Source organism: Ochotona princeps, chromosome 2 (assembly GCF_030435755.1).
Source record: "Ochotona princeps isolate mOchPri1 chromosome 2, mOchPri1.hap1, whole genome shotgun sequence".
NCBI lineage: Eukaryota > Metazoa > Chordata > Mammalia > Lagomorpha > Ochotonidae > Ochotona > Ochotona princeps.
This window is the reverse complement of record NC_080833.1, coordinates 19,958,617-19,981,148: the sequence shown is the minus strand read 5'-3', so window position 1 is coordinate 19,981,148 and position 22,532 is coordinate 19,958,617. Positions and strand designations below refer to the sequence as shown.

The window sequence follows — 22,532 nt, the reverse complement described above, 5'->3', positions numbered from 1 at the left end:
CCTTGGGACCCTGCACCCATGTGGGAGACCTGAAGCAAGTTCCTGGCTCCTGGCTTCGGATCGGCACAGCACTGGCCGTTGCAGTCACTTGAGGAGTGAATCATTGGATGGAAGATCTTCCTCTCTGTCTCTCCTCCTCTCTGTATATCTGACTTTGCAATAAAAATAAATAAATCTTTTTAAAAAAGAAAACACAGCCAGGATCCATGCAGCACAATGGCATGACAGCCACCTTGTGCTCACCTTGTGTTGTCCTAGGAGTCACATCAGCCACACCTCACTCTGACTCTGACTACACGGAATCCTGACTTCACCTCGGGAACTCACAAGGTAGTCTAATCTCAGTTTTCTCATCTACAAAATGGGAATAGAAAGCGTTCCTCTGGGATGAGACTGAACTGGCATGCAGAAAATGGCTACATGGTGGCTACATGCTCTCAGCAAGTGATGCTATCCAGCAGTTAACAGTCTGCGGGTACTTCAGCAAGCCCCTGGGGGTGGGCGTTTGGACAACGGTGAGCACTACACACACATTTACACAGGACATGCCTGTGGGAGGGCTGCACTCAGTTCTGGGCTCCTGACTGTGACCCGACCCAGTTCTGACAAATGGGGGCATCTGGGAAATGAACCAGTGAATGAAAAAACCTCTCAAAAATTCTTTTGGGCCCGGCGGCGTGGCCTAGTGGCTGAGGTCCTCGCCTTGAAAGCCCCAGGATCCCATATGGGCGCCGGTTCTAATCCCGGCAGCTCCACTTCCCATCCAGCTCCCTGCTTGTGGCCTGGGAAAGCAGTTGAGGACGGCCCAATGCTTTGGGACACTGCACCCGCGTGGGAGACCAGGAAGAGGTTCCAGGTTCCCGGCATTGGATCGGCACGCACCGGCCATTGCAGCTCACTTGGGGAGTGAATCATTGGACGGAAGATCTTCCTCTCTGTCTCTCCTCCTCTCTGTACATCCGGCTTTCCAATAATAATAAAATCTTAAAAAAAAAAATCTTGCAGAAAAATGGAATTAGAATGTCAGTTTCTTTTGAGTAATTAAAAGATCTTTTCATTGGAAAAGCAAAAGTGATAGAAAGGGAAAGAGATCTATCTGCTGGTTCACTCCTCCAACGTCCTCTTCCATAGGGGCCTGGCAGGAGCAGAACTGCAGCTCGAAGGCCTGGGCTGCCCCTTGTTGCTGCCCAGGCACACTGGCAGGAAGCTGGATAAGGAAGGAGGGCCAGGATTTGATCCTGAGCACTCAAGAAACCCCAAACTGTGTCTTCACCCACCTGTGTCACACCTGCTCCTAGTACAAATATGCTGAAATCCAACGCAGTCTTCAAAAAGGTCACAGAAAAATGCATTTTATGAAAAAAGCACATAGGACTCTCAAGTACTGCTCACAGCAAGATAACCTGGTGTTTGGTTTCATTTGCCCACGAGCTTTCGGAAGACGCCAGCTAACCCGCAGCGAGGACCCCACTCCCACCAATGGGGGGCTCTGCCCCAGCTCTCCACCCCACGGACATGGACCCCTGCTGGCATACTCCATGCGCCTCACACACCCACAGTGGGCTACAAGCTCCTGGGAGAGGACTCCACAGCTCACTCCACTTGGCCTCCTCTCCTGTCCCGGTGCCATGAAGCTACCGAGCAAACACAGGGCAAATGCGTGTGAGGCTAACCCAAGAGGGTGACCAGGCTGGAATGATGACTCCCCCACCCCGGAGCCCTGCACCCACCAGCTGCATCTCTATCTGCAGGCACAAAACACAGAAAGGGCACCCCTTCCCAAGCCACCGACCCCCCTAGGTGGCAGTGGTAATCAGCGCCGAGGGCAGTGGAGTCAGACTGCACCCAAGTGACAAAAGTTACGTTTAATTTACAATGTAATAAAGGTTACAGGTAAAAAGCTACACAGAAAGCGTGAAAAGGCCTATTACACAAATGTACAAATCTCTGTACAAAGCTCATCGACGTGTCCTACCTGTCTCCTGCGTCCCTTAGGCCTGGTCTCTGGGCTGGGAAGGAGCTCTCAACAGGGTGGGGGCGGGGGAGGGTGCATACAAACAGCTAACAAGGTCCTCTCAGAGATCCTAGTCACTGCCCAGTCAGACCTCTGCCTTTTCAATTTCAACTGTCCTAACTGCCTTCACACACACCTGCAAAGTAACGCCTCAGAGGGAGGGCAGTACTTGTGGATTGAAATGGAGTGCTCAGATTTGACAAGAAAACAGGTCAAGTGCAAACAATACTGTACATTAAAAACTATTGAGTCGTCGCTCACAGATGGAGGACGTCAGAATGTTCTCATCCGACAGAAGCACGAAAAACAAACACTCATTGGACCTCGGAACCACGGACCCGGGAGTTGGGACCCCAGCCCAGCTGAAGCGCTCTTGACTTTCTCACTGACCCTCCGGGGCTTCTCCAGGGCTGGGGACACTTGGAGACCTCCACAGCTCTCGACCTAGCCTGACAGCCTAGAGCCACCCCGGGGTATGTGACATCACATAAAGATGAACCTAGAAGGAGAAAGGAAGGAGGCGCCGGCAGGCCAGGGCTCTCCGGCAAGAGGACACAGAAAGCTTTCTCTGCCACATCTCCGGAAGGCGGGTCTTCATCCACCCCCCCCGCCCGCGTCTTACTGGTCCATGGTTAGGACCCAGGAGACAGTCTGAAAGACGATACTGCACACATGGAAAGTTCTCTCCCTAGTTCATTAGCTCCCCAACACCCTTCCACCCCACTCCCACCCAGCCCCACCCTTTGCCAGGACCAAAAATATCAAATCAGTAAGGAAGGCGTGGGCTTTTTGCCTGGCCAAGCCTCCTTTGCGTATTTCTTCTTCTTGGGTTCGTTTACAGCTTCAGGATTATAGACTGCAGGGTGTGGTGTAGGGTTCAGGGTCACTGCTGATGGTACAATAGGAGTCAAGTCCACATCAGGAGCGAGGTTTGGGTAGGGCATGGGCAAGCCGCCAATGAGCGCTGTCCCATGGATGCCGTGTGGTTGGGAGCCTGCTTCATTGTGTGTGGGGGGCAGGCCCCCGTAGAGTCCACCGCTGAAGGCAAAGTTCTGCAGGCGTCTGCTCCCCGACTCCTCCAGGCCCAGGGAGCCAGGGCCATCCACACGCTTCTTCTGTGGTTTGCAACAAGAGGGGAGAGAAGAGAGATGTGAGGCACACAAGAGAAGGCTCCCGTCTGCTGGCCCACCTCCCACATGCCTATACAGCCCACAACAGGACAGGTCAAAACTGGAGGCCAAGAACCCAATCTAGGTCCTACGTGGGTAGTGGGGCACAATCACCTGGGTCACATCTACTGCCAAATGGAGCATGCACCTCTGAGTAGTGGGGAAATTTTGAGAACTGGGCCCGGGCACTCCCATCGGGTATGCAGCCTCTTAAACTAGGCCAAACACTGTTGCAATGAATTCAATTTAAATCATTACTTTATACCAATCAGAACCTTCTTTCTCTTATCTTGATATTAATATACCCTTTTAGGAAACAGAAGTGATAATAGACATTAACAGATATCTAAAAGTTAATGTTTTGGGGCAAAGCCTGGAACGGTAGCCTAGTGGTTAAAGTCTTTACCCTGCATGATCTGGGATCCCTTTTGGGCACTGGTTCTAATCCCGGCAGCTCCACTTCCCATCCAGCTCCCTGCTTGTGGCCTGGGAAAGCAGTCAAGGACGGCCCAAAACCTTTAGATCCTGCACCCACGTGGGAGACCCAAAAGAGGTTCTGGGCTCCTGGCTTTGGATAGGCACAGCACTGGCCATTGTGGCTACTTGGGAGCGAATCAACAGACGAAAGATCTTACTCTCTGTCTCTCCTTCTCTCTGTACATCTGCCTTTCCAATGACAATTAATAAATCTTTTTAAAAAGTATTTTGGGGCAAAGTAACATGTGGGCATTTCCCTATCAGGCAGCCAATTTTAAAACATTAATCTGAGAGTAAAAGAAATGTAAAGTGGAGGACGCGGTTCCCTGGTCAGGAAAGAGACTGGTTGCAAAGAGACACAAAAGGACTTAAATTGGAAAGACATCTGCTGGCTTACTATCCAAATGCCCATGACGGCCAGTTCGGGCCAGCGTGACTCCAGAAGCCAGCACTTCAGTGTAGGTCTCCAACATGGGTAGTGGGAATCCAATTACTTGAGCCATCACCACTGCCTTCCCCAGGGTCTACACTGGCAGGAATATGGAGTTAGGAGTCAGAGACTCTAACACGAGAGGCAGACCATCTTTTTCCTTCACCTCCCTCCCCTGCTGCCAATTCACTCATGTATTTTATTTGAAAGGCAGAGTTACAGAGAGAAGGAGAGACAGAGAGGGACAGGGATACAGGGGGACTTGGGCAACCTTTGCTGCTTTCCAGGCCACAAGCAGGGAACTAGATGGGAAGTGGAGCAGCGAGATCATGGAAAAAGCGCCTCATGGGATGCCAGCACCACAGGCAGTGCTAGCCCAAGGCACCTTAACTGCCATGCTAAACATTCAGTCCTCAGAGAACTTTTTGGAAGATGGAAACTGTACTTTTTAATGATGCTGGTTACACAAATGCGCACTCTGTCAAAACTCAAACTACACACTGACACGTGTGCACACTGTATATAAATTATGCTATAAGACTGCCTCAAAAGAAGAAATGTCTGCTCACTTTCAATTTTAGTAACAGAACAACCCAAAGAAAGTAAAAAAGCTTAAGGGAAAATGAAACAAACTTTACAAAGTATCACAGAAAGACCCCATCTTCTACTGGGACACTCTGCACCGAACACTCCTCCCTCACCCTACTGTCCCTTCCAAAGTTAAGAATGCAGGGGACACTGACCTCACTGACCAGGCTGTCTAACTCATGGAAGCCCCTGCACCCAAGGTTGTGTGGACTCAAAACTGTGAGTCAAGGGGATTTAGATAAAGAAAACTTGTCTACACTGAACATGTACCTTTTTCCTTTTGATTCCTCAAACAATATGTAAAACAGCTACTTGCAGTGTTTATATTATAACTGGTATTTGAAGTAACTTGAAAGATGATTTTAAGCATATCAGAAGATGTGCATATCTTTTATGCAGATCCTGTTCCACTTTGTCTGAGACTGGAGCAGCCAGACTCTGTTGTTCCAACGGTCCTGGTGGTGATTCTGTGCTTACTAAGGGGTAAGTGTGGCCTGAAGAGTTCCTATGAAAACCCGACAGCATCGTGGACCAGCACCTTCTGGTTACTCTACCCGTATTTCCAGAAACCTGACCACTCCACAGGGGAGCTGTCTGCCCCCAGGAAAGCTCTCCAGCTCTGCACGCCCTATGGCTCCGTGTGCCCGCCACAGGCAGGACACGTCGGGCACGCAGGGCACATTAACAGAGACCTGACCACTCCACAGAGCAGCCGGGGACAGCACCCCATAGTACTGCAGTACTGTGACTCCCTCACCTAGCAGCTTACTTTCAGTCAGAAGAGGAAGGCCAAAGACAGGTGGGCTTTTCCCTACATCCTTCTGGAAGAGTCATTTTCAGACTTGTGATGTAGCTAATTTGCATGGAGCATCCAGCTACCTGACCTGTGGTCTTCCTGTGGTTAATTCAGGATTCCCTACACATGGATGACTGAAGGCATCTCCACAGAACAAAGAACACAGAATGTACTGGTTTGAAATTTAAGCACACAGGTAGTACACCTGCACACACACCGGCGAACACTTAGACCCAGATCTACACCATCATTTCACATTGTCCCATGTGCTTCTTACCTTGACTGGGACCACTGCTGTTTGCACCATGTTCCGGAAGCGACCAACTGAGGGATCCACGTCCTCTGCAAAAAGAGGTAAGGGTAAGGTTGGGTTGGCATTCCACTGGGAGGAACAGAACCCAGGGCTCAATGCCAACACCACCATTAGGAGCTAAAACCTTACAGCCCTGTCAGGAGGCACTACTACAATAAACATCCAGGAGATGAGAAAAACGGAAGCTTGGAGGAGTGAAGTGCCAGCTACTAGCAGCTCCTGGGTCAAGACTGCAGTCCAAGCAGCTGGACATGGGCCTGGGCTGTGCTGCTGCCCCAAGTTCTCTCCCATTCCAATTACTTCCTGTTTTCGAACGAAGAGAAGGAGCCGACAGCACCAACACCATGCCAGTGATAAAACGATGACAGGTCAAGAGGCCACAGACAGCACACTTGTGCATGCCTGCTCATGAGCAACTAACTGGTTTAGGACTCGGATTCAGCCTTGCCCTCTGACCTGAGTGAGCTGCACTTTACAGACTTTTACTAAAGGATCTGAAGCCGCCTGGCTACCTTGGGTGATGGGGGCTCCTTTTTCACAGCTTAAACATGCATCACTGCACCCTGGGAAACTTGCAGCTTCACTGGCTCAGCCAGCAGAAAGCATGAAGCTCAAATAGAGCACTTGCTCTTCAGTCACTCTCATGTCTCACTTGTCAGGCATGGAAACCAAGAGCAAGCCACTGCCCAGCCTTCGAGGAGCTCACGGCCACAGAGCCAGACACGCTACAACACAACAGGCCCTTCAAGAGGATAGCACAGTGGCCTTCCTGAGCACAGAAACTGGAAGAAAACCACCTGAGCCCCTTCAGCTGGAAGTAACTTAGAGAAGCAGCTTGCCCCGCAAGACGCTGTATGCAATGAAGTTTAACCATTCAAAGAAACACTCTGTAACTCACTTTGGAAAACAAATGCCTAGTTGAGTCATTAACCCTTAGTTTAACTATACTGAGATGTCTCTGGAGAATACACCCTGTTCACCATGTCTGTTTGCACAATGAACAGATGAACAGTCTCTGGATGGAGGAGAGGAAAAGCTAGTCAGGACCATCAGAAAGGAGACAGCACTCATCAATCAACGCCCTGATCTTTCCAGGGCCACAGGAGCACCGTTCCAACAAGGAGAGAGCGCGAAGGAAGCCCGCAGCCACTGGAGGCCAAGAGCAGGGGCTGGCAGGCACTGCACTGCCTGTGGCAGGGAAGGGCTGGCTGCCACAGGGGGACACTCCCCTGCGCAGCTGAATGGGACCCAGGGTTGTCACCCTCTGCCCATCCTCTTGAGCCATTCTAGTCCTGTTCCAGGACTGAAGTCCTACTAACAATTTCTTTGCTAACCTTTGGTTAGAAAAGGCTAAATGCGTGAAAAGCAGGTGATGATGATAATGGATGATTCTAAGTTACTTTTCTTTTTGTGGGTAAGACCATTGTTTCCATGTTATTATTATTATTTTTTCTTCTTCTAAGTTACTTTTACATAAGTTAACTCAGCATTCGCCAAGCTAAGTCACTTGGTCAAGGTGACACAGATAGCAAATCAAAACCTTCAGGACACCAGTTACCAATAGCAGCACAGATGAGACCCTGACTCCGGAAACAGAGACTAAAGGTTCCCAGATTGTTAAGTATTCATCAGAACAAACAGCAGTACTTTGAAAAATACACATTTCTAGGTCCTACTCTTGGAAATTCATTATTCAATATGGCATGGGGACCAGAAATCAGCTTCTCTGATGAGTCACCCAGCCCCTGTGGGAACAATTCCCTCAGGCACTCACTGCTTTGAAGTAGAATCCATTCCAGGTCTACACACAGAAAATCTAAAATGAATCTAAAAACACTAGAACAAGCCTTGTAACTCTTCCTGCTAGGGTCTTTGTCTTGTAAATTTTACACTGACTCACACACTTGGTACCCAATGACTCCTGTTTTGCTCCAATCCACTCTTCCTTCACATCGTTGGCCCTGCATACGACTGACCATGGGAACAAGCCTTCTCCCCAGCTGGGCATGCTCCTGGACGGTGGGTGTGCAGCTTTTGCCTCAAAAGGAACCACAAAGACACGTCACCTGGGTTGATGATCTCATCGTCCTCACTGAAAGTCACCCGGGAGTTCTTCCTCTTCCTCTTTGGCCTCTGAATGTCCAGATTTCCTTCCTCGATGGTGAGGGTTGAAATCCGCTTGTTGTGGGCAGTGTTGAACTCTGTCAGGTTCTAGGCCAGGTTCACATAAGACAGACACAGGTCAGTACATATGGAATTCAGTGGAGAAAATTAAATGAAGGGCAAGAAGGCCATAGGGGATTGTTCTGACATCCAAGACATTTACAGAAGATCCAAACTGCCCCTAGACTGCTAACTTCCACAAGTCCCATCCACAGAACACAGATCATCCCAAGAGGCAGACACAGAGATGTTTCAGAGGAGGTGAAGCGCCCTGGGCAAAGCGCAGGTCACCCGTGCAAACCCCTCTGAGCTGAGGCCTTAGTCTGCTGAAGAGGCTATCATGCCTCCACGCAGCGAATTAAGGGCAAAGTGCCTGGGAGGAACCCCTAGAACTGCTTTTCAGTATCAGAACAAAGATGATACAGGACAAGCGACTGCTTCTTTCCCTTTAAGTCTTAAGAACACTCCTGAGGCACTTAATTTACAGCATTATGATTCAGTCTCTTCCCCTCCTGGGTCTGACCTAGTTCTACTCATCACCATCCATGTACCCACCTCAGGGAAGAACTTGACCTGCCTTCCTTGTTTCAACCCACCGGGCTTACTCCAACCTGCACTGCAGTGTGAGATATTCTAAGTGTCTAACAGTGAAGACCCAGAGGACTTTGTACACTGAACTAAAAGATGGAGACCGTGGAAGCAGGGGGAACGCCAAGAGGGACTGGATTAATATTCCTCCAGCATCCTCCTTCCTCTAACGGTTGGGAAACTGCCTTGATATGCAGAGGCAGTAAGTGCCTGTGGGTGACTAACAACATGCTCCCATCTGGTCCACCTGAAGAGGACAGTCACACCAGTGCAGTGTTAATTACTATGGCCACATCACTAACGACCATGGCTAGGTTCTATTAAAAAAAAAAAAAAATTCTAGCACATAAAAAAATCCTCTTGGGCCTGGCACAGGAGCCTAGTGGCTTAGAGGCTAAAGTCCTCGCTTTGCAAGCACCAGGATCCCATACGGGCGCTGGTTCTAATCCTGAGGCCCCACTTCCCATCCAGCTCCCTGCTTGTGGCCTGGGAAAGCAGCTGAGGACGGCTCAAAGCCTTGGGATCCTGCAACCGTGAGGGAGACCTGAAAGAAGCTCCTGACTCCTGGCTGCTGATCAGCGCAGCTCTGGCCACTGCAGCCACCTGGGGAGTGAACCATTGGATAGAAGATTTTTCTCTCTCTCCCTCCTCCTCTCTGTATATCTGACTTTCCAATAAAAATAAATCTAAAAAAAATGACATAGACATGGAATTACATCAAGCTCGGTTTCCTCCTCTGGAAGCCCCAGTAAGCCCTTGAGCTCATCATCCTCTCCACCCATCTTCTCGTCTCCTTTCACGGCCGATGGCAACGTCTGAGGCTTCTCCCGCAGAGTGTAGGCCCTTGTGGAGGCGCCAAATGACACTGTGGAATCGATGGGAATTTGCTGAGGCTTGTGAGGTTCCAACCGAATGTGACCTAAGAAAGTGCCGTGTGCTGGGAATAACCAAATCAGACAGGTAAGCGGGGAGAAACCACAAACAGCCCAAGTTTTAGAAGGGAGAGTATCATCTTCAACTCCCTCGGGTCAAGTCCTCTCAGCGGGTCAGCTGGGTTTCTTTGTTCATACAAAATGTCACAGTCAGGATTACGGTTCAAAAACACAAGCTTTTAGAAAATAAAAATGGCACTGGAGCGACAGGACCCAGTCCAGTGTTACATGGAGCCCCCAATCTCTTCAGCAGACTTCTCAAAGGTCTTCACACCTGCTGGCCCCCTAAACAACAAATACCACTGCCAGATAGGCTTGGCTCCAAGCCGGGTCCAACAGGCATGGTTCCAACCCAGCAGAAGGCGCGGTCTGCCCTCAACAGCCATCCAGCCAGAAGTCCAAGGAACACAATATCAAGGAACACAGCAAGTGTGTGTCTGGTGAGGTTGTGCTGAATGCTTGGGCTTCCCCCAGGACTATAAAGGAGTGTGGATGAAACAGACACAGTATCAACGCCAAGGCAGCTAAAATCTTACTAGAGATGCTCAAGATTTCCCTGTGTCAATATTTCGCATGTTATAAAATGGAAAGCAAAGATGAGGTAAACACTTGTAAGACTGGGCTCTCTGAGCCCTCTATGTGGCAGGCTGGGGCAATGGGTATGTCTGTTGTGGGGAGCAGAGGAGCCGTCAAACAGGATGAGTCCAGAAGCAGCCCTTACACTTTACGCTGTGCTTATAAAGGGGCAAAATGAACAAACTTCAGGGCTCCATGGAGTCAACTTGCAATTGGATTTCTGAAGCAAAATTCAAAATCTTACCTGGACTACACTCATAGAATTAAGATTTATATTATCTGTAGTCAAAGTAAATAAACCTATTGCAAATATCAAATTTTGCTCCAAAAAAAGTGTTTTTCAAATGTCCTCCCTGTGTCACTGCTCTGCCAGCGCTAACACTAACTGCTGCTTCAACACCTTCTCATGGTCCAGCCCACACTGCCAACACCCACAATCCCTGGCCCGGCTGCCTTCTGGTTCCCCTTCACACACTCCGTGCTCCCGCTCCCTCCAGACAATGCTCCACAGTCATCACCAATGTCAGGCAAACAGGACAGTCACAGGAACAGACACGTGCTGATTTAAAAACACACAATCCTTTTCCTTGGTGAGCAATAAAACACGTTTTCCAAACTAGAGAGCCCACGGAGCATTTTCCCAGGACCCGAGGTGAGGCGAGAAGAGGTACTTACTGCTGTTGAGGTCTATTAGGAAAACCCTCTTCAGGTGCTTGTGGTAGACCAGTGCAGCGTGGACCCGAGAGCAAGACTGATGGTCAATGGTAAAGTCACACAAATCGGGGTTTCTCCCAAACAAGTAATACTTCTTCTCATCAATAATCAGTTTCTAAATAAACATTAAATTAAATATTACTTACATCTTATTTTCAACAGGGTTCACCAAAAAAGCACCAACCCAATCAAAAGGATCTTGAGTAGACAAACTCCTTTGCCACCAACAGCTGAGAGTAAGTGGCCAATGTTAATACTTTTGGGGGCTGTATGTAAAAAAAAAAAAAAACTCCTCAAATAGAGTGCTCAACTGTCCAGCATTTGTATGAAAATAACTATTTTAATTCTATTACATTTAAGTGGCCTGTCCCCAGGAGAGCAATAATTCTACCAAGGATGACTGGCTCCTGCCTGCTGGAAATGGAAAGTTTCATTATATCTGAATTTAATTTTTTTAGTTTCTCTTTTATTTGAAAAGCAGAGATACATAAAAGCATCTTCCATTAATCAGTTCACTCCCCAAATGCTCACAATAGTTGAGCAGAAGCCATGAACCAGAAACTCAATGAAGATCTTCCAGGTGAGTGGAGTGACCCAACTGCTTAAGTTATCAAAGTCACATTAGCAGGATGCTAATATCAGAAACAGAGCTAGGACTTAAACCTAGCATAAAAAAAAAAAAAAAAAAGGACGCAAGCAGCCCAGGCAGCATCTTAACCACTGCCCCCAAACACCCACCCTCATATTACAGGAAGGAGGTAACTTTGAACTGGGAATCGTGCTTGAGAAATTCTTCAATCAAGAGTTGTGGTCTAGGGCCTGGCGCTGTGGCCTAGCGGCTAAAGTCCTCGCCTTGAATGCGCCAGGACCCCATATGGGCACCGGTTCTAATCCCGGCAGCTCCACTTCCCATTCAGCTTCCTGCTTGTGGCCTTGGAAAGCAGTGGAGGACGGCCCAAAGCCTTGGGACCCTGCACCCGCGTGGGAGACCCGGAAGAGCTCCTGGCTCCTGGTTTCGGATTGGCTCAGCTCCAGCTGTTTGCAGCCGCTTGGGGAGTGAATCATCAGACAGAAGATCTTCCTCTCTGTTTCTCCTCTCTGTATATGTGCCTTTCCAATAAAAATAAATAAATCTTTAAAAAAAGAAAAAAAAAAGAGTTGTGGTCTGGACCCAGCGTGGTAGCCTAGCAGCTAAAGTCCTCGCATTGCATACGCCAGGATGCCATATGGGCACTGGTTAGTGTCTCAACTGCTCCTCTTCTCATCCAGCTCCCTGCTTGTGGCCTTTGCAAGCGAAAGAGGATGGGCCAAAGCCTTGGGACCCTGCACCCACATGGAAGACCTGGAAGAGGCTCCTGGCTTCAGATTGGCTCAGATCCAGCCATTGCGACCATGGGGAAGTGAATCAATAGACAGAGATCTTTGTCTCTCCTCTCTGTAAATCTTTCTAATAAATTAATAAATAAACTCTTTTTTTTTTTTTTAAAAGAGTTGTGGTGACTTAGAAGGCTAATCCTCCACATTGCCACCATCACCCAATAAGGGCGCCAGTTTGAGTCCTGGTTGCTCCACCTCCGATCCAGCTCCTCACTAATGAGGGAAAGTAGTGAAGGATGGCTCAAATCCTTGGCTCCCTGTATCCAGGTGGGAGACCCTGAAGAAGCTCCTAGCTCCCATCTATAGACCAGTCCAGCTGACTACCACTACTACTACTTCCCAGCCATGTGGGAGGTAAACTAACAGAAAGACTAGTAAACTAGTAAGCTCTGACTCTCCTCTCTGTCACTCTGCCTTGCAAAGAAAAAATAGTTTAAAAAAACAAAGGGGGAAGGCCTGGCACGATAGCTTAGTGGCTAAAAGTCCTCACCTTGAACGCCCCCGGATCCCATATGGGCGCTGGTTCTAATCCCAGCGACGCTGCTTCGCATCCAGCTCCTTGCCTGTGGCCTGGGAATGCAGTCAAGGATGGCCCAAAACTTTGGAACCCTGCACCCGCGTGGGAGACCCAGAAGAAGCTCCTGGCTTTGGACTGGCTCAGTTCCAGCCATTGCGGCCGCTTGGGAAGTGAACCATCAAAAGGAAGATCTTCCTGTCTGACTCTCCTCCTCTCTGTATATCTGCCTTTCCAATAAAAATAAGCAAATCTTAAAAAAACAAACAATAACAAAACAAAAAACAAATGAGGAATGGGATAGCGTGATAGCTCAACTGGCTAATCCTCCCTTTGCAAGCATCGGGGTCCTATATGGGTACTGATTTGTGTCCTGGCTGTTCCACTTCTATCCAGCTCCCTGCTTGTAGCCTGGGAAAGCAGTAGGAGATGCCCCAAAGCTTTGGGATCCTGCACCCACATGGCTAGAAGAAGCTCCTGGCTCCTGGCTTCGGATTAGTTAGCTCCAGGCACTGTGGCCATTTGGGGAGTAAACCAGTGGATGGAAGATCTTTCTAGCTTTCCTTCTTTCTGTAAAATCTGCTTTTCCAATACAAATAAATCTCAGTGGGGAAAAAAAATAGATTCAAATAGAGTACATCAGTCACTCAGCAAGACATGGCTGGTTATGTGGCAGGGCAGATGGGGTTTAAGCCCAGATGTGACTGACTTGCAATGCTAATAGATGTTCTAGACAAAGTATCATGGATCTGGAACAATTCGCAGAACTGTGATACTGGGAAAAAACAGAACTGAATTACCAAAAAAAAAAGAAAGAAAGAAAAGAAAAAAGAAAAGAAAAATGTGTGGTGAGAGGATCTGATATAGATTGTGTTAAGTTTCTGTCAGGAGGGACTGGCATGGGGCCATAACAGGTAAAGCCACTCATTCCCTGTGACATCAAGATCCCATACTGGCGCTGGGTTCATTCTACTTCCCATCCAGTTTCCTGCTCATGGCCTGAGAAAACAGAATATGGTCCAAAAACACCCGCACGGGAGATGTGGACGAAGCTGCTGGCTCCCGGCTTCTGACTGGTCCAGCTCTGACTGCTGTGGTCATTTGCAGAGTGAACCAGCAGATGAAAGATGTATGTATGATGTGTGTGTCCCCCTCTCTCTAATTTTGCCTTTCAAACAGAAATAAATCTTAAAAAAAAAAAAAAAAAACTGTTTCGAGTTAGTGTAACTATCATATTTTATAAAAGGTCATTTTACCAGCAAATGAGTAGCAAAAGTAAAGAACCATTCCATTCTGTGAGCCACATTTTAGCTTTACGAAAACTCACAAGCAGAATCATTATAGCTCTGCCACAGACTGCCACAGGGGAAGGACTCTAGGAATCATTACTAATACTGCTCCAAATTCCAGCACCCTGGGCACTGCCAGTGATCTAGTCATCTATTCAGTCTGCATCTGAAGATAACTCAGTCCTTTGGATACGCTATTTTTCTTTGAACCACAAGCCTCATTAAACTCTAGCTCACATTTCAAACTGTACTCCAAATCCCAGAGAAAAGGCAGGCCAAAGCTGAGCAGAGGTGCAGGCAAGTTACGTTCAGAACCATCAAGAGGCTTATATTTCACTCCTGGCTAAGTCTCTGAACTTCATTATTCCCCTCAAAACAAAACAAACAACAACAACAAAAACCACCTGACAAATTTCATCGAAGCGCTGATGACAAGGGCACCTGCTAAGCCTGTCTGCTACTAGTGATGCTGAGTTTGGTTATGTCACTTCATCCTCACAGTCACTCTACAATATGAGTAGAAACTGTTTCCTATTTTTTTAAGATTTTTTTTTAAGATTTATTCATTTCTATTTGAAAGGTGGATAAATAGAGAGGAGGAGAGACAGAAAGGAAGATTTTCTGTCCAATGATTCACTCCCCAAGTGACCACAATGGCCGGAGCTGAGCCAATTTGAAGTCAGGAGCTTCTTCCAGGTCTCCCACACAGGTACAGGGTCCCAAAGCTTTGGGCCGTCCTCTACTGCTTTCCCAGGCCACAAGCAGGGAGCTGGATGGGAGGCGGGTCTCCGGGATTAGAACTGGCATCCATATGGGATCCTGGTGCGTACAAGGAGAGGGCTTTAGCCATTATGCCATCACGCTGGGCCCTATTTATTTTTTATTGGAAAGGCAGATTTCAGGGAGACAAGAACAGAGAGAGACAGAGATATCTTCCATTCACTGATTCGCCCTCCAAATAGCTGCAACAGTTGAATTGAGCCAATCCAAAGCCAGGAGCCAGGAGCTTCTTCCCAGTCTCCCAGGTGGGTGCAGGGTCCCAAGGCTTTGGGCCATCCTTGACTGCTTTCCCAGGCCACAAGCAGGGAGCTAGATGGGAAGTGGAACACTGGGACTTGAACTGGTGCCCAGATGGAATGCTGGGGCTAGCAGGTGGACATTAGACTGTTATACCAATAAGCCAGCCCCTCATATTTTTAATAAATTGGAAAAATGAGGCTAAAGAAATTAAAATACTCAAGTTCACAAAACTAGATATTTGTGGGCTAAGCTTTTTTAGCCACTATGCTAGGTGTTTTCTTCATTTTACTTTCATCAAAAGATGCACCATATGGCAAGGAGTATTTTAAGAAGTAAGTACTACTTTTTTTTATTTTGTTTGAAGGATTCATTTATTCATTTGAAATTCAGAGTTACAGAGAGACAGAGAACTACCCAGCCACTGGCTTACTCTCCACACAGCTACAACAGCTGGAGCTGGGCCAAGCTGAAGCCAGGAACTTCTGGGTCCCCCATACGAGTGGCCAGGCCCCAAGCACTGCTTCTGCTGTTTTTCTCAAGCCATTAGCAGGGAGCTGGATCAGAAACATAGCAACCAGGATTCAAACCAGTGCCCAAGATACCAGCAGTACAAGCAGCAGCTTTACCTGCTCTAACACACACCAGCTCTTTTAATTTTTCTTTAATTACTTACCCAGTTTCTTTTAAGTTTAGCTTCAAGGTTCAATTGGTTCAAGCTAACTTGGTTAAGTGGGTCACCTCTGAGATACCCAGCTCAATAGTGCCCATTTGCTGCTGGTACAATCCCTTCCAGGACACAGAACCACAGAGCTTCGAGACTTAACCACAGCCTGACAGTTCAGTCAGTCATCCCAGGACTGGTTCCACACAAGCTCTAAGACTTGAGTTAAAAGATGTTACTTGACAATTAAGAGAGCCCAGGAATGCCAACACTGCTTCCTCTGTCAAGCACACTGCTCTCAGGTGGATCTCAAAGAACACCAGCTCCTGGATGCTAACACAACAACGTCCACATTTCTGTGACTCTAAGTGCCAAAGACAAACAGGAGGTATGACGGCAGAAAAGGAGAAAAGGGCCCCAAACTAAACAAATGCAATTTTGATGGAAAAACATGTGTCTCCGAAGCAGAGAAAGGTGTTCATTCTTGGACAACGTGCTCCTTTGTCCCAGTGCACAGAACAGTCCATGAGTCTTCCAACAGTTTTTTTGACTAGTTGCAGCTCTTCCCACTGTCCAGTTGTGCCTCTGAGTTATAACTCAGAGTGTGACTTTACACTCTGGGCTTAAAAGACTCATGGCTTCTGTTTTAATATTGCACTTTTTAAACCCAGCTATCACAACACTTATCACAAGCCTTTGTCACAAGACCAGGATACAGATAGCTCGGTTAGTATCAAGTGCTGATCAGATTCACACTTTTAATTACATCTTGGGCCCCTATTCCTGTTCACAATACACTGAGGTCCAAGGATTGCAACTGGATAACTGTGTGGCAATGCAGCACCTAAGGGCTCAAAGCAAACCTTCTCAGTCAGCGAGAGCCATGACCAAGCAGCCAGAGTGTTTACGTGCACGAAGCCTTTTACAAAGTGACATGAAGTGATCATCACTAAGATTTCCTGGCTTCTTGTACTGTAAACTAAAGACTTGAAAAATTCTGGTAACAAAATAGATTGCTGAATCTCTTCCGGCTTCACACTGTTAGAGACAAATATTTTGAGTCTGTGGAACATCCTATAGTAAAAAGCTCTCTGCAGTGTCTCTCCCTCTCTCTCTCTCTTCAAGAGGCACCCCGTCTCCTGGCTCTCTCCCAGGAGGTGCTTTCCCTTTCTTCTTCTGTTCACCCAATCACTTTGTGAATAAAACTTCTCTGTCTGCAACAACAATAACAAAACTTTCCATAGAGATTTTAGCTAAGTTATTTGCTTGAATAATATTTGTTGTTTTGTTTTTTCTTATTTATTTTATTGGAAAGGCAGGTCCACAGAGAGACAGACAGACAAAGATCTTCCAGCTGCTGCCCCATTCCCCAGATGGCCACAATGGGCCAGAGCTGGGTTGGAGCTGAGCCAAGCCCTTACTTGAAAATCTTAATGTTTTGAACTTGTAATATAGGGAAACTCAAGACAAAGGTGTTTAATGTGACTGGCTGAGGGCACAATGACTTAAAAACAGGAAAGTTACTTAAAAGTCACTGCATGCCCTACCACTTGGCAAAACATCTGAGTATCTCCACTGCTTCCTTTAAGTGGCAACAATATATTTACAGAGCATCTTCAGGTAGCTACCACGGAATTACAATGTTTGTAATATATGCCAAAGAAAAACAATGAAAAATAACAGGATCTGAAACCCAAATCTCAGCTTAGCAAATATACGCAGAATTGGTCCAGGTTACTGGGACTCCATAATTCCATGGACTTCATCACTAGTTCTTGATAAATAAATAATCCCATAATGATTTTTAAAAACTCCCACAACTAATGGCTAATCAAAATTCATGTTCCCTTGAAATTTTCTGTACAGCATGTTGTACAGACTTGTATGAAAGCTGGAATTCTGTGGGTCCGGCACAGTAACCCATTGGCTAATTTCCTCGTCTTGCATGTGCCAGGATCCCACATGGGCACCAATTCTTATCCTGGCTGCTCCAGTATCCATCCAGCTCCCTGCTTGTGGCCTGGGAAAGCAGTAGAGGACGGCCCAAAGCCTTTGGACCCTGAATCCATGCGGAATATTTGGAAGAAGCTCCTGGCTCCTGGTTTCAAATCAGCTTAGCCCTGGTTGTTTCGGCCACTTGGGGATGAACCAGCAGACAAAGATCTTTCTGTCTCTTCTCTCTCTGAATATCTGTCTATCCAATAAAATAAATAAATCTTTTTTTTTAAGATTTATTTATTTTATTACAAAGTCAGATGTACAGAGAGGAGGAGAGACAGAGAGGAAGACCTTCTGTCCGATGATTCACTCCCCAAGTGAGCCGCAATGGCCGGTGCGCCAATCCGAAGCCGGGAACCAGGAACCTCCCCCAGGTCTCCCACGCGGGTGCAGGGTCCCAATGCATTGGGCCGTCCTCGACTGCTTTCCCAGGCCACAAGCAGGGAGCAGGATGGAAAGTGGAGCTGCCAGGATTAGAACCGGCGCCCATATGGGATTCTGGGGCGTTCAAGGCGAGGACTTTAGCCGCTAGGCCACGCCGCCGGGCCCAAAAATAAATAAATCTTAAAAATAAAAAGCTGGAATTCTGCTCACTTTTCTGTTTGAATACTTACTTAAACTATAACTACATGATTCTGCGGGTGGATCTGTTTATCTGTGTTTTCCACTGGAGGACTTATGGATAGGAACCATATGCTTCGCTCACTGCTGTTGTCCCTAGGTGACTGACACACAGTTTAACATCAATAGATCCATGAACTGAATGAAACAATCTTACTACCATCTCATTCTTTTTTTGTTTGTTTGAGCAAGTATCTTCATTTACCAGATTTGTTTGATGGAACTGGGTCTGAATCCCACAAAAGCAACACAAAGGCTTTCTGCATCTCTCACTTTCTTCTTCAGTTACTGCAAACATTGTCCAGCAACAGGGCTTCCAGTCTGACTGGGGCCTACTATCCGGTGACCCATTAAATTCCCCCCAACCAGAAGATGCAGGAAGTCACAGGCCCTGAGGGTCTCTGGGAGACAGGAACTTTGAATGTGTTATATGACAACATGCTTTTAATAGGAAAAAAAAAAAAGGCATACTGAATGAGAATAGCAGTACTGGAAAATAACGCATGGGCGAAAGGGTACAAACTGAGTCACAGCCAGAGATGGCTGGCGAGATGGGGTGAGGGGGCGGGGAAGGGCAGCCAAGGACTTCCGTACCTCAATGAGCTTGTCTCCTTTGACTACGTCCAGATGCAAACCAGGCGGAGGTTTACCTGCCCTGAAAAGCAAGAGCGAAGAAAGCACTTCCAGCATGAGTTTGTAAACACTATCACCACCACTGTGCCATTCTACAGTGTGACTCTCCTACCAGCCTATAATTAGCTCACGTTCAAGCAGAAATGTCATTCACTTCACTGCTATTACAGCTCCTTTCGATGTGACACTACCTTCTCCCCAGTGATTCAACTGCCCTAAAACAGATTCTAGCAGCTCTGTATGTAGAGCAGCACCAAAGGAACCTATATTTTATCACTGGATATTCATCTTGGCAAGAATAGTACAAGTGCTATAGCTGGGGTGGTCTAGTCGCCTGGAACAGGAATCTATCCATTGCTTCAATGAATCTATCACTGCTTTAAGGCAGACTGCAGCAGTTGCTGTTTTTGGACTGATTGAGATTAGCCTAATCACAGAATAGAGAATATTGTGTGGGGGTCTGAGAAACTGGGGAAAATTCAAGATCATACCCATGAAATCAGCACTACCCGAATCCAAGAAAACGCTACCCTTGCACAAGTCTCTCCACAACGGCACGATGAGAGGAACTTACACTCCCACCGCCGTGCCAATCAAGGCAGACATTCCCATTCATCGTGTTGAAGCAGCTAACACACCTTCCACACACCAGACCCTGAGGAAATGGCAGATGATTTCACTCTCCTAGCACATCACTGGCCATTCTGGTCCAAATTTTAGAAATCAATACACTGAGGGACGATTCCACACGGACACAGAGTTGGCAGTGAAGCAACTGGAGGGGTTACAACAGTGTAAAATGACCCAGAAGCCACACACTGCCTTGTTTCCATGTGCAGATGAAAATATATCTTTTGTCTATCTGAGAAAGAGGAAGCAGCAACCCCATTATGTCACAATTCTGCCCCGACCCCGACCCCGACCCCTCCGTGGCAGCCGCTGTGAGCACCGGGCACTGGACAAAAACCCATTTTGTCCGGGAACCAGCGGAAAGAATGCTACACCTGGAGCTTCCTTTCTGGAACTCCTATTATGTGCTCGTCTCAGACCTCGGAGCTGAGAACACCAATACCCTCTCAGTCCTTGCCCTTGAGCTCTCCGACAGGAACGGCGGCCGCAGCACCCCGACAGGAGCTGCCGGAGAGAAAGCGCTCTTTGGGGGTGCAGCGCCATCCAAGGCAATTCCCATCTGCTCATCTCACGCCTGAACCTGAGCCTTCAATTATCTCATTATTCCCAAGTACTTTCGCAAAGATGAGAAGGGTTCATTCTAACCCATACTGATGCTCACTCGTGCCGGGCCGCACATGGGGGTTCTAGAGAACCCCAGGGTGGGTCGGCGCTCCCCCCTGCCTTCAGAGAGCTCCTGGCTTGCCGGAAGATGTCCATGTACAGCAGAGGCGGGGGATGCGCAAGCCTCGGGGTCTGCGTTAGGGTCGGGGAGCCGGCTCGTGCACGCTCGGGACTTCACCGGGGGTCGGGGACCGTGCTCCCCAAAGAGCACCGGGCACTCAGGAGTTGAGGGCAAGTTTGGGGGTAAGGCCTCAGAGGACCCAGGCGACCAGCTGACCACCGGGAGAAGGGGTGCTGTTTTTTAAGTTCCCAATCTCGAGTTTCTTTAGTTCCTGGGCCCCAGCTCCAGGCTCCGGGATCCTCCACACGCCGCCCGGCCCGGCGCGACGGACAGTTTTCCCTCAATCATTCCAAGGTTTAGTGAGCCATTTGAGTCGCGCGGGAAAAATAAATAAATAAATAAAACACACACACTGCCCTTCCAGGATAGGCTAGCTCAGGCCAGACCGCAGGGGCCCCGGTCGCCCCGCCGCCACTCACCAGGTCGGGCAGTCGAAGAGCGGGAGGCTAGAGCCGGAGTTCGCGGCTGCCGCCATCTTGCGTCTCCCCCTCCCATTTGGCGGGGCCCGGAGCACGCCGGGAAACTGGAAGACCAGGGGAGACGGGGCGGCATCCCGGCAGCCTATGCGAACGCGCCTATACGCACGCCCGGACGCACGGAGGGCGCGGGGGGCGGAGTTCTTGCTGGTGTCGGGCTCGGAGGTAGTGGCTAGGTTTTCTGTGGAACTCTTGCAGTCTTTCGGGCGTTCCTTAGCCAGGATCCATTAGAGGAGCAGGGACGTGTGAGGAAAGTTGTCGGTCTCTCCCCCAAGCCTCCTGCAAAAGCTTCTAGGTTCTCAAACCTTGCGACCCTATCCTCACCCAGGACTTGCACCTGAACAGCTAGATGGCCCAGGCAGAAATTGGCGTCATGGGTGCTTCTTTCCAGATCCTTATTGAGAGAGCTGCACCCTACTCACTCCGTGGTTCTGAGTGGGCCTTGGACGGCTTCGGTGGACCGCCCAGGAATCTTAGGGCCAATCTACTCCATGAAAACTGCATCGGGGGGTAGATCCAAGCTGCACGGCACACAGTTTAAATTCGTCAGCTGTGACCCCTTTGGAGTTTTGGCTTTGGTCAAAGTAACAGCATAGTGCAGAGGAAGTACTGGGATTGCTGGCTTTACCCTCGCCACCTCCCGACTGGCTGGGTCAGCTGCTGTTAAATGACTGTCTGCTGACAGCCTTGAACTATACCTAGGCCAGTAGGTATTTTCTATGAATCATCTCAAGCCTCAGAAAATTTTTTTAAGATTTGTTTTTATTGGAATATCAGATATACAGAGAGGAGGAGAGACAGAGGAAGATCTTCCGTCCGATGATTTACTCCCCAAATGACAGCAATGGCCGAAACTTAGCCAATCCAAAGCCAGGAACTTCTTCTGGGTCTCCCACGCAGGTGCAGGGTCCCAAGGCTTTTGGCCGTCCTCAACTGCTTTCCCAGGCCATAAGCAGGAAGCTGGATGGGAAGCGGGGCCGCTGGGATTAGAACCGGCGCCCATATGGGATCCCGGTGCGTTCAAGGGGAAGGACTTCAGCTGCTAGGCCACCGTACCGGGCCCAAGTCGCAAAGTTCTTTTTTTTTTTTTTTTTTTTTTTAAGATTTATTTATTTTTATTACAAAGTCAGATATACAGAGATGATTTACTCCCCAAGTGAGTGCAATGGCCGGTGCTGTGCCGATCTGAAGCCGGCAACCAGGAATCTCTTCCAGGTCTCCCACGCAGGTGCAGGGTCCCAAAGCTTTGGGCCATCCTCAACTGCTTTCCCAGGCCACAGCAGGGAGCTGGATGGGAAGTGAAGCTGCTGGGATTAGAACCGGCACCCATATGGGATCCCGGGGCGTTTAAGGCAAGGACTTTAGCCACCGGGCCCCCAAGCCGCAAAGTTCTCTAGACAGGTGTTATGATTCCTTCAGGGGAGGACTCAAGATCACCTGGTCTTCACCTGCAAGTGGTGAGTCAAACCCCATAGCCAAGGGCCGTGCTCAGTAATTACTGTCTCTCACACTGTAATGCCGGAACAATCATACTTATTTATTATTAGCATGCAACAGAAGCCTCAGTTTTCACTTTTGTAAAAATGGAGGATCATCTGACTTACACTTTACTCCTTAAATAAATCAACTTAAACCAAGATTGTTGTTTGCCCAGAAACAGATACTGTTAGGTTAAGAAATCTCTCAGGCTTGGGCTCAGCAGCGTGGCCTAGTGGCTAAGGTCTTCGCCTTGATCCCATATGGCTGCTGGTTCTAATCCTGGCAGCTCC

The 22,532-nt window shown here is 48.2% G+C and overlaps 1 protein-coding gene and 1 non-coding gene across 2 annotated transcripts; both read right to left on the bottom strand.

Moving 5' to 3' along the window:
- Window positions 1–1,850: 1,850 nt before the first annotated feature.
- On the bottom strand, window positions 1,851–20,839 carry PPP1R8 (protein phosphatase 1 regulatory subunit 8). The gene is made up of 7 exons (XM_004592187.3): window positions 20,707–20,839; window positions 18,835–18,895; window positions 10,722–10,875; window positions 9,255–9,475; window positions 7,854–7,998; window positions 5,752–5,816; window positions 1,851–3,129 (listed from the first exon to the last, which is right to left on the bottom strand). Exons 1-7 carry the CDS (start codon window positions 20,760–20,762, stop codon window positions 2,776–2,778), a joined length of 1,056 nt encoding a protein of 351 aa, XP_004592244.1. The 5' UTR covers window positions 20,763–20,839; the 3' UTR covers window positions 1,851–2,775.
- On the bottom strand, window positions 16,197–16,364 carry LOC118758760 (small Cajal body-specific RNA 1). The gene has a single exon (XR_004995842.1). It is a non-coding gene; the product is annotated as a small Cajal body-specific RNA 1 (non-coding RNA).
- Window positions 20,840–22,532: the final 1,693 nt, after the last annotated feature.